The 15878-nt window shown below is 34.3% G+C and overlaps 1 protein-coding gene across 1 annotated transcript in view; it reads right to left on the minus strand.

Annotated features, from left to right (window-relative positions):
* Nucleotides 1–15878, minus strand: part of LOC148944415 (uncharacterized) — a 217785-nt gene that overhangs the window by 114250 nt on the left and 87657 nt on the right. Inside the window, exons 3-4 of the mRNA XM_089099923.1 lie at nt 7742–7815; nt 6527–6588 (exon numbers count right to left, since the gene is read on the minus strand). Of these exons, the coding sequence (XP_088956049.1) occupies nt 6527–6588; nt 7742–7815 (136 nt within the window). The remainder of the gene's footprint in view (nt 1–6526; nt 6589–7741; nt 7816–15878) is intronic.

Genomic DNA, 15878 nt, shown 5'->3' on the forward strand with positions numbered 1-15878 from the left:
TCATTTATTCTTTAATAGCAATTTCTGGTCTTTTTTAGTTTGAATTTTAACAGGTATTTGTATCTGCTGATCTGAAGTTTAAAATGGCCTTTCCTTTACTTTTCTTAGAAAAACTTCTTTTTCGGAAATTTTTCCACTTGTGATTACAGCTACTTCTACTATTTCTCCGATTTCAACTGTGACTTTGACATCTTCTGCAACGGCAACTGCCACTACAACTGCTACTACTTCTACTGCTACTTTTGGAGTAAATGATGAAGGATTGGGTGGTGAATATCCCAAAGAGAAAAATGTCAAATTTACATTAGAAGTTATTGTATGTGCAGATCGATACACGACAGAAAAAGCACTTCTCACTCCCAAACAATAAGCAAATTTTTGCCCTTATAGTATACCTTCTCATATTTCAAAAGTCATGAATGTTTTTAAATTTATTTCTTGTCAAAGGATTGTTCTTTGTCAGAAAGCTTTATTTGTCATTATTAATGTTTACACTGAATTTTGTAAACTGTAGACTGTTTGGTTTTTGTGTTTCAAATGCCCTATGCAAAACTGTAGCCTATGTTTCAAACTCAGTTACTAAAGCGAACTTAAAATAGTGTGTTCAAATGAGGTTCTCGAGACCAAATAAAATCGAACTTACTTTTTTCATCGAATGGGCTGTCAAATAGACAAAATAAAATGCAAAAAGTTATGTTGAGGAGGGAAAAGCTGACGAGGGAAAAGTCCAAATAACTTAACTTAACCTAACAAATCGAAATAAAAGGTCGATATGAAACATAAGACTGAGCTGGGCTGTGGAAAAGGATTCGAAGAATTGACCCTGGAAATATGTCAAAGGATTCCACGACTCCAGGACACTTTTAGTTTGATCAGGTCAATATGATATTAAAATGAAAGAGGCCTAAAAATCGAGAATAATGATCCTTAGCTCTCCTTAGGGAACCTCTTCATGAATTTATTTCATTTACATCCAGGCAAGCGTTTGAGACTCTTGAAAAAATGAAAAAAATGACTTTTTTATATTTAAAGCAAGTTTATTTACATCATGTCTCTTGATAACTCTTTCGAAAGGAATGACATCTTCGATCAAAAATCAGACTCGGTTCTACTGGCTGTACCAAGAATACTGTCATCAGCTAAGGAATAAGTGTATCTGGAAAAGATAAGCCCTTTTCACAGTTAGTGGTAAAAGCTGATTAACAAAGACAATAGAAAATCGTAAGCTTTGAATTTTAACTGCATTAATAAGGTTATTTACAAGCATTAAAAATAGTTTTGGCCCTATGACAGACGTTTGTGGAGCGTTAAACTCTGTTTAAGAAAAGTTGCGAAAGAGCAAATCAACTGAGGTAACTCGACAGTAGGGAAGCCCTTTCGACTCTGGGGGGGACTCCATTGATGGGCATAGAATCCATCTAAGTGTATTGATCCACGAAGGGGGACTCAATTTATGATAAATTGATTTGCATAATCGGCGGGGAATTATTGATCAACGAAGGGGAATTAAGAAACAATATAGCTTCTTTCGTCTTTAGGTCTGAGAGACAAATGGTCTTTAGTGACAGAAATAAATTAATATTCTATTTTTAAATATGGCTTCTCTGGTCTTTAGGATTAGTGATAAATTCGGGAATTAATATTCTATCGAAGTCATAATAGTGTAAGTAGGATCACCTTAGATATTTTTTCAAAAATTCAAGACAGATTGAATATATTTTACGCGGGAAATGGTTTCCTAGAAATTTCAAAAGTGACAGCGCAGGGATGCCGAAACAAAGGAACACGCAGAAATTTATTTTAGGGGATTATTTGGGCAAAACAGTTTGAGACATTTTAGAAGATGATTTAGGCAAAACAGTTTGAGACATTTATAAGATGATTTGGGGTGAAACTATGTGGTCGTTATAATACACAAGTTCCATTTGAACAATGTTGTGAGGTCCCCTACCAACAACCCCAAAGGGCCCCCAGGCCCCTAAAGGCCCCCGGGCCCCCTAAGGACCCCTCTACCTGGGCGTCCCGGGCCCCCAAAGGGCCCCCGGGTCCCCAAAGACCCCCAAAATCCCCTGGGCCTCCCAAAGGGCCCCCTCTCCCTGGGCCCCCAAAGGCCCACCATTTTTTATTACGTTTTTTTTTTGCGCACTTGAGACACAGAAGGGCCTCCCATCACCCTCAACTTTTTGCCCCCCCCCTCCCCCCGAATATATCTTTTAAGAACAAGTTGTTTACGTAATGTCCTTCCTAAACCAATTTTACAACTTGAAGTACTCACCTTTTTCACCCGCATCTTTACAGAAAATTTAGAAGAGAATTTGAACATTTGCACTTCTTCGAGAAAACTCAGAATTAAAGTGTAGCTCCTTATCGTCATGGCGAATATTCACAATCAAAGTATAACTTTTTTATCTTCTACGAAAAATTTGGAACAGAACTTGAAGTTTTCTTCGCTTCTTTGAGAAAATATGTCATTAAAGCTTAATTTTTTCTCTCCTTGTAGGAAAAATTCGAAATCGATGTATCTATGGTAAAATTTAGAACAGAACTTTAAATTTTTTCATCTCTTTGAGATAAATCTGAAGTGAAATTATAAAAATTTAGAATTAAAGTGAAACTTTTTATCTTTATGGAAAATATACACAATCATAGTATAACTTTTCCTATATTCCACGGAAAAATTTAGAACAGAAATTTTAATTTTTATGTCATTTGAGAAATTCTTTTCACAATCAATGTATAGCTTTTTCTATCTTCTATGAAAAATTTGGAACAGTACTTTAAATATTTTCATCTCTTTGAGAAAAATCAGAACTGAAGCTGTACTTGTTTATATTCTTTGGAAAAAATAGAATTGATCTATAACTAATTTCTTTTTCATTGAAAAGGCTCAGAAGAGAGCTTGAACTTTCCCTCACTTCGTTGAGAAAATTTAGAATAAAAGTGGAACGTTTTATCTTCATGGAAAATATTCACAATCATAGTATAACTCTTCCTATCTTCTAGAGAAAAATTTAGAACAGAACTGAAATTTTTTTATGTCTTTGGGGAATTAAGAACTGAAGTGGAAGCTTTCTATTTTCTTGGAAAAATTAGAATTGAAGTGTAAGTTCTTTGGTAAAATTCAGAATTGAGCTAAAATTTCTTCACTTCATTGAGAAAATTTTGAATTAAAGTGGAGCTTTTTATCTTCATTGAAAATATTCACAACTAAGGTAGAACTTTTTCTATCTTCTATGGAAAATTTTAAACAGATTTGAAAATTTTTTCATCTCTTTGAGAAAAATCAGAACTGAAGTGTAGCCTTTTATATTTCATGGAAAAAATTGGAATTGATCTGTAACTAATTTCTTTTTCATTGAGAAAATTTAGAATTAATTTGAAGCTTTTTTATCTTCATGGAAAATGTTCACAACCATAGTTTGACTTTTCCTATCTTCCATGTAAAAATTTTGAACAGAAATTTAAATTTTTTATGTCTTTGAGAAGTTAAAAACTGAAGTGGAAGCTTTTTTTTAATTTTCTTGGGTAAATTTCAGAATTGAGCTAACTTTTTCTCTTCTTTAAGAAAATTCTGAACAGAACTTTAAATTTCTTATGTCTTTGAGAAATTAAGAACTGACGTGGAAGCTTTTTCTCCTTTTTTGGGTAAATTTCAGAATTGATCTAACTTTTTCTCTTCTTTAAGAAATTTCAGAAGAGAACTTGAACATTTTGCACTTCTTCTAGAAAACTCAGAATTAAAGTGGAGTTCCTTAACTTTACGGTGAATATTCACGATCAAATTATAACTTGTTTCTATCTTCTATGGAAAAATTTGGAACAGAGTTTGAATTTTTGTATGACTTTGGGAAAAATATCAGAATTAAAGTGGAACCTTGCTTGATGTTGTGGTGTGCAAAAAAGTTGTAAAGTAAAGTTGTGGGTGAAAAGGATGAGAACTTCAAGTTGTAAAATTGGTTTATGAGGGACATTACGTAAAGAACTTGTTCTGAAAAGATATAATAAAGCCTTTGAAAAGTATTGCTCGGTGTTGGGGTGTTGAAAAAGTCGTAAAGTAAAGTTTTTGGGTGAAAAAGATGAGTACTTCAAGTTTTAAAATTGGTTTAGGAATGACATTACGCGAAGAACTTGTTCTGAAAAGATATAATAAAGCCTTTGAAAAGTATTGCTTTGTGTTGGGGTATGCAAAAACCATAAAGTAAAGTTGTGTGTGAAAAAGATGAGTACTTCAAATTGTAAAATTGGTTTAGGATGGACATTACGTAAAGAACTTGTTCTGAAATAATATAATAAAGCCTTTTGAAAAGTATTGTTTGGTGTTGGGATATTCAAAACGTCAAAAAGTAAAATTGTGGGTGAAAAATATGAGCACTTCAAGTTGTAAAATTGGTTTAGGAAGGACATTAACTAAAGAACTTGTTCTGAAAAGATATAATAAAGCCTTTGAAAAGTATTGCTTGGTGTTGGGGTATACAAAAAAGCCAAAAAGTAAAGTTGTGTGTGAAAAAGATGAGTACTTCAAGCTGTAAAATTGGTTTAGGAAGGACATTACGTAAATAACTTGTTCTGAAAAGATATAATAAAGCCTTTAGAAAGTATTGCTTGGTGTTGGGATATGCAAAAAGTCGTAAAGTAAAGTTGTGTGTGAAAAAGATGAGTACTTCAAGTTGTAAAATTGGTTTAAGAGGGACATTACGTAAAGAACTTGTTCTGAAAAGATATAATACAGCCTTTTAAAAGTATTTCTTGGTGTTGGGGTATGCAAAAAGTCGTAAAGTAAAGTTGTGTGTGAAAAAGATGAGTAGTTCAAGTTGTAAAATTGGTTTAGGATGGGCATTACGTAAAGAACTTGTTCTGAAAGATATAATATAGCCTTTTGAAAAGTATTGTTTGGTGTTGGGATATTCAAAAAGCTGTAAAGTAAAGTTGTGTGTGAGAAAGATGAGTACTTCAAGTTGTAAAAGTGGTTTAGGAGGGACATTACGTAAAGAACATGTTCTGAAAAGATATAATAATGCCCTTTGAAAAGTATTGTTTGGTGTTGGGATATTCAAAACGCTGTAAAGTAAAGTTGTTTGTGAAGAGGGTGAGTACTTCAAGTTGTAAAATTGGTTTAGGAGGGACATTACGTAAAGAACTTGTTCTGAAAAGATATAATAAAGCCTTTTGAAAAGTATTGCTTGGTGTTGGGGTGTTCAAAAAGCTGTAAAGTAAAGTTGTGTGTGAAAAGGATGAGTACTTCAAGATGTAAAATTGGTTTAGGAAGGGAATTACGTAAAGAACTTGTTCTGAAAAGATATAATAAAGCCTTTTGAAAAGTATTGCTGGGTGTTTGGGTATGCAAAAAGCCGTAAAGTAAAGTTGCGGGTGAAAAAGGTGAGTACTTCAAGTTGTAAAATTGGTTTAGGAAGGACATTACGTAAAGAACTTGTTCTGAAAAGACATATTGGGGGGGGAGGGGGGCCAAAAAGTTGAGGGTGATGGGGGACCCTTCTGTGTCTCAAGTGCGCAAAAAAAAACGTATAACCAAAATGGAGGCACTTTTAGGTCCCGGGGCCCTTTGGGGGCTCTTTTGGGGGCTTGGGGGGAGGGGCCCTTTGGGGTCCCAAGGGGCCTTTGGGGGCCCGGGGTTCCTTTGGGGTTGGGGTAGGGGACCTCACAACACTGTTCAAATGGAACTTGTAAATTATAATGACCACATAGTTTCACCCCAAATCATGTTATAAAATGTCTCAAACTGTTTCGCCTAAATCATCTTCTAAAATGTCTCAAACTGTTTCGACCAAATAATCCCCTAAAAGTAATTTCTGCGTGTTCCTTTGTTTCGGCATCCCTGCGCTGTCACATTTGAAATTCCCAGGAAACCATTTCCCGCGTAAAATATATTCAATCTGTCTTGAATTTCTGAAAAAATATCTAAGGTGTTCCTAGTTATACTATTATGGCATCGATAGAATATTAATTCCCGAATTTATCACTAATCCTAAAGACCAGAGAAGCCATATTTAAAAATAGAATATTAATTTATCTCTGTCACTAAAGACCATTTATCTCTCAGACCTAAAGACCAAAGAAGCCATATTGTTTCTTAATTCCCCTTCGTTGATCAATAATTCCCCGCCGATTATGCAAATGAATTTCTCATAAATTGAGTCCCCCTTCGTGGATCAATGCACTTTGATGGATTCTATGCCCGTATATGGAGTCCCCCCCGGAGTCGAAAGGGCTTCCCTACTCTCGACCAGAAAAACAAAAAGGAAATCAAGAATAAGTAATAAATCTTTTACCTATCTAGAACACTCCCAAAGAAGAACCTTGTGTGTTAATGAGTCGAATGCTTTTCGTAGATCGAAAAAAAGAGCAGCAGGTATCAGACCAGAGTAAGGACAAGAAGAGGCGCCTTTGCCTAAATATAAGGGAACAGTTTTCTATTCGCTTATAAGTTACTAGATCAGATTTGAGTCAATTAAAGATGCAATTATTACCCTAGTTAAAGTACAAAATGGTAAATAATTTCTTATCTTACCTTGCTTGAAAGAACCCCAAAGTGAACATTGTTGCTGATGAAGTCTCAATCGTGTCATTTATCTAAAAAAAAAAAAAAAAAAAGAATAGAATCAATAGGCTGTCTCATTGGTCGAAGAATGAAGAAGAATTATCTTATTTGGAAGATATTTCGACTAAAAAAATGGCTAATATTGCATTCCCTCGGTAAACACCTACATGGGGTTTCCCATATTTGCGTTCGAGAAAAATATTTTTGGCCCTTTTTTTGGTGCAATTTCGGCCAAAACATTTTTTTAAACGTTAAATTTCCCTTGTCCCAATGACTTACGACAGTAGGTTTTAAAAGGTTAAAAAAAACACGTTTTTCGCGTCGAACTATTTTGGAGGAGCCAACATTTTTTCTGTTTGTCCATCTGAAGTGAGTTCCCCTTAGCTAAAGAACTTCAAGTAAGAAGTTTTCAGCTGACCAGAAAAAAAGTCTTCCGCACTTTTTTGGGCCCCGGTTTCGGAGAGCCTGGTCCCTGATTTTTTTTTTTGTACATTAGGTTTTTCTTGGCCCAAGGAGCTATGGCTGAAAGTTGCAAACTGATCAGGGATAGTTTCAGGCCTATTTTGAACCCCGTTAATACCTTACCCCCTCTTCCAACTAAATGTGTGATTCTTTTATCCAAAAAAAAAAAAATCAATCCCGAGGGCTTTAAGCTAACCTCAAATCCGAATAAAAACATACCCCCTCCCTTTCCTCAATAGAATCTGTCTACAAGCAACATGTGATCGGCATAATTTACTGCCATTGTCTTGAAGGTCAAGAAGTTCTTGTCATCCCTGGAGGCATATTTATTGGACCAGTCGATTTTTTTTTGCAAAAATAGCAACCTTAAATTTTAATCAGATGTTTTGAGGGCTACAGAAGGTGGGGGGTAGTAGTAAAAATGGTAAGAGAAGAGCACTGGCTGCCTTCTAACCACTTTTGACAAACAGAATGAGTACAAGAACTCTAGATTTCCAATGAACCCCTTAACAGGTTCTTATGATCACTTCTTCCATACGAAGTTGTCGAAGGATAAAATAAAAAAGAAAAAAAGAAAAAAAAGAAGAAAACCTTGAAGGCACACGGTGTTTTACAGAGGATTATGGTTCCCTAAAATGCTATGCGAGCTTTTCCGGAAACTGAAGCATTTTCTTTTACATTGCTATTGATGACAATGAAAATATGGAGAATATATGTAATTACCTCAATGATCACTTGCTCCAAGTTAATCGTTGTTATTTTATTAATGCCAACACTGCACACAATTCCACTGGAGCCTGGAATAGAAGAAAATGTTTGTTATGCGTATTTGTTCTAGGTAATAGCGAAGGTAGTTAGGAGTGGACACTGGGCCCTGAGGACAAATTTGTTCCCTATTTCCCCATTTTTCTTGTTTTTTCGTTTTTAGCACTACAACGCGAATGCAAATAACTATAGAAAAAGATATTTTTCCATAAAATAGTTTACCCAAGCAAAAATTACTAAGGTTGCATTAACAATAAAAGAAAGTCAGTTGGCCATATTCTGAAAACCTGAAGACTTTAATAAAAAAAAAGAAAAAGTTTCATCTCAATAAAAACAAAAAGAAAGTCATTTTCTCAATGATATATATGGCACATAATTAATTTTAAAAACTGAATAATTTGGTAAGATGTTGGAACGGAACTCTTCCTCTACATCTATTATTCTATTAATCCTTTTTTTTTGAATAGATTGGATTACTCTTTAGTGCGACTAATTTAAAAAACTTTTATCACAAAATATGCTTTTCAAAGAAAAGCAAACAGCTATGTTAAGCCAAAAATGAGCAGAAATAAGTCAAATAATTTTCCATATGTGAAACTACCCCAAATTGCCATGAATAAATAAACAAAACCAACAACATGCAGATATTACAAAAAATAACCGATTCAAACTAAAAAAGACCGGGAACTTGAGTGGGGTTGACGCCACCATACACTTTGAAGACCACTACATAATTGGTGCTTTACTGAGAACGATCCTTATTTCGAGCTGAATGTTACTATTTCTCGTAATATAAAAAAAATGTCATAACCAAGATTATTGAACGAATTAATATGGATTGAAAATATAGTACATATATACTGATATTCACATCTTATAGTCTTAATAAGTTTGAATTTAAAGTTAAGAAAATAATGCAAACATTTAGAATATATTTTATATTCAGTAAACTTCAAATTATGTTCTGATCTTCAAAAGGCATGGAGGATGTCAGCCCTAATCATCTTACTTTCTGCTCGTTTTGAGTTTGAATCAGTTATTTATTGTATTTTCTGCATGTTTTTGGTTTCATTTATTTATTCACGGTGATTTGTGGGAGTTTTAAAAAACTTAAAATCGTGGTAGGTTGAAAAACTTAAATCGTGTAAAAAGATTTTTAGATTAGTTTCTGTTCGTTTTTCATTGGCATAGTATTTTTCATTGGACAAAAAGAATATTTTAAATCTTTTTTATTTTTTTTTCTATAAGAATCTATAGTTTTACTTACTATTTATATAATGAGTAAATTTTTCAACAATTTTTAACGTCCTTCAATTTTTACATCCTTTTGAAAATCTGGATACACGTAAAGTATTGTATAATTTAGTTTTACACCTCCTCAAGTTTTCCTAAAAAAAACAACTTAAAACCATTCCCAGAATATTGTATCTCTGCTATTTTGAAAACTTGGATGTGCTTACAACATTTTGATTTTTGTTAGTTCTTAAGAACAGAAGTAATAATTGTAGTAGCTTTGAAAGTTTCAACTTAATACCCACAGTCGTTCTCGAGATATTGCTGAGACATCTTATTTGGAACAACCATAGTGCCTTTCGGTTTTCTTTTAAAGCAGCATATACATTTTGTAAAAGTTTCTACTTTGTGACCTATACTAGGGTATATCTTAAACCGTTTATTTCCTAAATCGTAGCAGAAGTAATAGTAGAAGCAATAGGAGTAGTATTAGTGATAGCAGTAGTAATATTGGTAGTAAGAAGTAATGGTATTCACTTTATGCCTTTTCGTTCTAGTACAGTTTCCCTGATAGTTTTAACTTAATACTTTAAGCCGTTTCTGACATATAACTGATACGTCCTGTTGATAACCTGTCTACATATAATGTCTTTTGATTTAGCCTAACAGCAGTCCCTGAAAGTTCCACATTAATATCACAAGTCTCAGTAATATTAGTACTAACAACAGTGAGAGTACTATTACTACTGCTTGTAGTAAAATGCACATAGTATTTTTTTTTATTAGCTCAACATAATCCTCAGCATGCTCTGAAAGTTTTAACCCAATATTCTAAGCAGTTTCTAATATACTGCTGATACGGTCATTTGACATCCTGAAGACATTCTGCGGGTTTTAATTGAATCTAGCATGCCCCCTCCCCCCAACATTATCTGAAAACGTTTCCTTAATACCCTGAGCCATAATAGTAATATTAGTAGTAACAGTAGAAGTAATAGGGGTAGTATATATATAGTACCTTTCAGTAGGTTCCAAATAACATGCACTGAATGATTCAATTTAATACTCTTAGCTGTTCCTGAGCTATAGTTTTTATGGCCTTTATAGCTGTTATGGCCTTCATCTACATAGATTGAAACAATTTAGTTCACTATCCTATTCAACATTCCCTGTAATTTCACTGTAATAACCTTAGCTTCAGTAGTACTAGTAGTGGCCGTCGTAGTATTAGTTGTAACAGTAGAAGTCGTAGTACTTGTAGTAGTAGTAGTAGATTTAGTAGTACTTGTAGCAGGAATAGTAGCAGTAGTGTTAATAGTTGTAGTAGTATGCATATTTTATGTTTTGACTACTTAAAATTCCTCATTTATATATCCTGAAAGTTTCAACTTAATAACTTAGACAATTCCTTACTGCTGATACGCCCTCGTGACGACCTGTGAGTACGGAGTTTGTTTTATTTAGTTTAACATCTCCCTAAATATTCCTTGAATGTTGAAGCTGCCCGCCCTTAGCCTCAGTGATAATAGTCGTAGCAAAATTAGTAATATTATCAGAAGAAGTAGAATTAGCAGTAGTAGCAGTGGGCACAGAGCGCCTTCTGGTTAGTTCCAACGTCTCTCTTATCACGCCTTGAAAGTTTCAACTTAATACTCTAAGATATTCCTGAGAAGTTCCCAATACATCATATTGACAACCTGAATACAATAAGTATTTTTTAATTTACTTCAACATCCCCTAAATATTCCCCTGAAGTTTCCCTAGTATCCTTATCCTCAGTAGAAATAGTAGTCGTATCAGTCGTAGCAATAGCGATAATGGCGACAAGCGTATAGTTTTTTTTGGTTAGTTCAACATCCCCCTAAACTTGTCTTTGGTTAATTGACCACCTCCTCCTCATTCCCATAAAGTTCCAACTTAATACCCTCAGTAATTCTTGAGTTTTTCCATCTTGACAGCCTGTCCACCCATAACATGCTTTGATTTAGTTTAACACTACCCTCAATATTCTCTAAAAGCTTCATTTGAAAGCATTTGGTATTTTTTAACACCAAAGGTTAAATATACCCTCTTTGCCAATAACAAATATCATATATATACAATGGGAAAATTGATTTTTTACAGCCCAAGCTCTGAGGGCTGTAGGGGGCTGACATTTACAACATCCTGCTTGCCATCCAATCACGTTTTACCCTTTAAAAGGCGCTAGTACTTTTAATTTCCAATCGAATGAGCTCCTTCAAAAGTTTCTATGATAGCGCTGCGTTGCCTCTGCTATTACTTATTTTCCCTTTTGAAAACCTCCATGCATAAAGTTTTTCTTCTCTTTAACCCCCCCCCCTAAACGCTCCCTAAATGTTTCACCTTAATGCCTTTAGCCTCATTAGTTACAGCAATTGTAGTAGTAGTATTAGTATACAATTAGTGTCTTTTGGTTATTTCAAAATCCACTTCGACATACCCTGATAGTTCCATCTTAATAATGTTAGCCGTTCCTGAGATGTTGTTGTTACCCCCTAATGACAGTCTATATTCTCAGAGTCCGTTTGATTTAGTGCATCATCCACCAAAACATTCCTTGAAAGCTTCACCTTAATACCCTTAGTTTCAGTAGTAGCAATAGTTGTAGTAGTAATACTATCATTGGTAGCAGCATACACATTGCACTTTTTTTCACGTACCCCAAAACAAAAACCGAAAGTTTCAACTTAATACCGCAAGTCGCTCTTGAGGCAGTGCTGATACATCCTCTTGACAACCTGTATATGCATAGTGTATTTTGGTTTAGTTCAAGATTGTTTCCACGTTCCCCAAAATTTGCGCCTCAATACCCTTAGCCTTAGTAGCAGTAGTAGCAGTACCAGTAGTAATAGTAGTAGCAGTAATAGTAGTAGCAGTAGAACTAGTAGTAGCAGTAGTAGTAGAAGTAGTAGTATTAGCAGCAATAATGATAGTAGTTGTAGAAGCAGTAGTAGTTGGATGCAAGTATTGCCTTTCGGTTAGTTTAACATCCCCCACAAGAAGCTCTGTAAGTTTCAACTTCATACACAAGGTCGTTCTTAAGATATTGCTGATACGCTCTTTTGACAACCTGCATAAAAACCTGCATAGAGTAGCAGTTGGAGCATAAGTAGCAGTAGTAGCAGGGGTAGTAGCATTATAGCAGTGTGTACATATTGCCAATTGGTCAGTTAATCTTCCGCTTGGAAGTTCAAAGCAGTTCCTCGAAAGTCCCAAATTGATACCCTAATCAATTCCTGAGATACAGTCTTTTGACAATCTGCATGCACATAGTATGTTTTGATTTAGTTTAATTTTCCCCTTTATATTCTCTCAAATTTTTATCTTCATACCCTTAATCTTTATAGTACTTATATTATAGTAATAGGAGCAATGGTAACGTTGAATCAGTAGTAGCAGTAGTAACAGTAGTAGCAGCAGTATTATTAGCAGTAGTAGTATGCACACGTTGCCTATTGTCCAGTTAAATATCCCCTTCATGATGGTAGTAGTAGCAGTAGTAGTAGTAGTAGTAGTAGTAGTAGTGGCATGTAAACATGGTCTTTTTGGTCAATTGACCATCCCCCTTATCCTTTCCTGAAAGTTCCAGAATATTATAGTCATGGATTCCCAAGTTAAGCCCTTTTGACAACCCATATGCACATAATGTTTTTTGATTAAATTCAATCGCCTGGCGAAATTCTATAAGAGGTTCACCTGAAGGCCCTTCGTGTTTTTGGACTCTAAAGGTCAAACTTACCCACCTTCCTCAATAAAAAAAAACCACATATAAACAATGACCGAATTTCATAGCTTACAGCTCATCCCCCAAGGGCTGTGGGGGGGGGGTTGAAATACCCAGAGACATAGTTACCCGACCTTTCAAATATGTTGAATAAAATGTATATCTCGAAATTTCGATTGGATGTTTTTGAGGAATTGATGGGTTTGGGATGGGACTGGTAGCCCTCCAATCACTTTTGACACTCAAGAAGGGCACTAGAACTTTAATTTTCCAATTGAAGGAGCTCCTTCCGAAGTTTTTAAGATAACTTTCTATACAAAGTGCCTTGGTGAAAAAAAATTTAATAAAAAAGGCATTGTGCTAGTAGTATGTTACTTTATACTTTGCGTGGGCCCCCGTACAAACAGGTTTTTCTAGTAGGTATTCTACTCTACAGGGCATTACACCTTTGCCAAGAGGAACGAGTATAACTTGATTGGTGATTAGGATTTGAATAAAAAGAATAGTTACAGCGGTCCTATAGGTAAATATTTCTACAGGGCATTACACTTTTTCAAAAGAGATTTACGCAATTTCTAGTTCAAGGTATATACATGTCTTTTTTTTAGTGATAAACCTGTATTTTAAAACCAGCGCGTCCTGTTTCGAGTTTTAACGGACAAGTTTTTCTGACACAATTTATAGACCAGATTTCTAGTTCATATATTTTTTTATAACTTGATAGGTGATTTGAATAAAAGGAATTCAAATATTTTGTCTATGAAATAGAAGCTAAATCAATTTGCGAAAAGATATTCCATTTGAACAACTCTGATCTGATTGAATTGTTGCCGACAATGAGATTTAATCACTGCTAAGCCTATTGTTATTGCAAAAGGGTTACCTAATTTACTTCTTAGTGTTAAATGACAGATTTCCAAATACGATCATTTTGAAAAGCAGACAAAAGAAATTGGACACTATAATCAGAATTATTTGATTAACATTTAAAAAGGGTAATGAGATATGTGATCTGTATAATACACGGTAACCCTTCACAGAATTGATAGGAGGCAAGATAAAAAAAGGTGTTATTAGTGATTGGAAAATTTTTTAATGCTTTTACAATCGGAGATGTTTGTTTAACATTTGCAAAAAAGGGGTAATGGAATTTGCGAATTGGAGGAGATGTCGTGATTATGTAAAGTATAATACACAGGTGATGTTTTGGAGGGTTACCAAATTGGTGATTAAGACGGGCTTTGTCTAATTCTAGCCGGAAACTCAGAATTGATAGGAAGCAAGATAAAAAAAAGGGGTAATTAGTGATTAGATAAATTTTTTACGTGAAATCTCTGAATAAAATATTCTTGGAGAAATTATTTTAAAGGTATAGTTTTTTTTTTAATGCTTTTTATAGCTATTATCAAAACATCTAACATAAAGATCAAGGTATTTCGGAAAGGACAGCTCACTTAATATACGGGGTAATTTGTATTCATCTTAGTTTTTAATTATGTTCCTTTTTGTTATTGCGAAAGGGTTACCAAAGTGGTGATTAAGACGGGCTTTGTCTAATTCTAGCCGGAAACTCAAAATTGATAGGAGGCAAGATCAAAAAAGGGATAATTAGTGATTAGATAACTTTTTAACGTGAAATCTCTGAACAAAATATTTTTGGAGAAATTATTTAAAAGGTATAGTTGATTTTTTTTTAATGTATTTTAGAGCTATTAGCAAAACGTCTACCATAAAGAGCAAGGTATTTCGGAGAGGGCAGCTCGCTTCATATACGGGATAATTTGCTTTCATATTAGTTTTTAATGATGTTCCTTTTTTGTTATTGTGAAAGGGTTACCAAATTGGCGATTAAGACGGGCTTTGTCTAATTCTAGCCGGAAACTCAGAATTGATAGGAGGCAAGATAAAAAAAGGGGTAATTAGTGATTGGATAACTTTTTAACGTGAAATCTCTGAATAAAATATTTTTGGAGAAATTATTTAAAAGGTATAGTTTATTTTTTTTAAATGTTTTTTATAGCTATTAGCAAAACGTCTAGCATAAAGAGCAAGGTATTTCGGAGAGGGCAGCTCACTTCATATACGGAGTAATTTGCATTCATCTTAGTTTTTAATGATGTTCCTTTTTTGTTATTGCGAAAGGGTTACCAAATTGGTGATTAAGACGGGCTTTGTCTAATTCTAGCCGGAAACTCAGAATTGATAGGAGGCAAGATAAAAAAAGGGGTAATTAGGGATTAGATAACTTTTTAATGTGAAATCTCTGAATAAAATATTTTTGGAGAAATTATTTAAAAGGTATAGTTTATTTTTTTTTAATGTTTTTTATATCTATTATCAAACCGTCTAGCATAAAGAGCAAGGTATTTCGGAGAGGGCATCTCGCTTCATATACGGGATAATTTGCATTCATCTTAGTTTTTAATGATGTTCCTTTTTTGTTATTGCGAAAGGGTTACCAAATTGGTGATTAAGACGGGCTTTGTCTAATTCTAGCCGGAAACTCAGAATTGATAGGAGGCAAGATAAAAAAAAGGGGTAATTAGTGATTGGATAACTTTTTAACGTGAAATCTCTGAATAAAATATTTTTGGAAAAATTATTTAAAAGGTATTGTTTATTTATTCTAAAGATAATGACGTATACCTTTCCAGAGCATGTACTTGACGATGGAGAAATAGGGTTAAAGTGATTAGCAGTTACGATCGAGGATCCCCCTCTGGTCACTGAATTGCCTTATGCTCCTAGGTACCTTTCCAGAGCAAGTACTTGAAGATAGAGAAAAATGCAAGAAAAGAATTTTAATAATGGATAGCTCTACCTCTCCGACGTGTTCTGTATTAAACACAAGTGGTGCTTGAACAATGTTGTCAATTTAAGTCTGTGTGTGTTTCTTTGGGCTGTTTGTGTCTCTTTTGGCTGTGTGTCTCTTTGGCGTGTTTTAGTCTTTTTGATCTGTTTATGTTTCTTTGGGCTGTTTGAGTCTTTTTGGTCTGTGTTTGTCTCTTTGGGCAGTTTGAATCTTTATGGTCTGTGTGTGGGTCTCTTTTGGCTGTTTGTGTCGTTTTTGGCTTTGTCCCTCTGTTGGATGTGTGCGTCTCTTTGGGCCGTGTACCT

This window comes from Artemia sp. Qi Xiang Cuo, chromosome 14, assembly GCF_049724085.1.
Source record: "Artemia sp. Qi Xiang Cuo chromosome 14, ASM4972408v1, whole genome shotgun sequence".
Lineage (NCBI taxonomy): Eukaryota > Metazoa > Arthropoda > Branchiopoda > Anostraca > Artemiidae > Artemia > Artemia sp. Qi Xiang Cuo.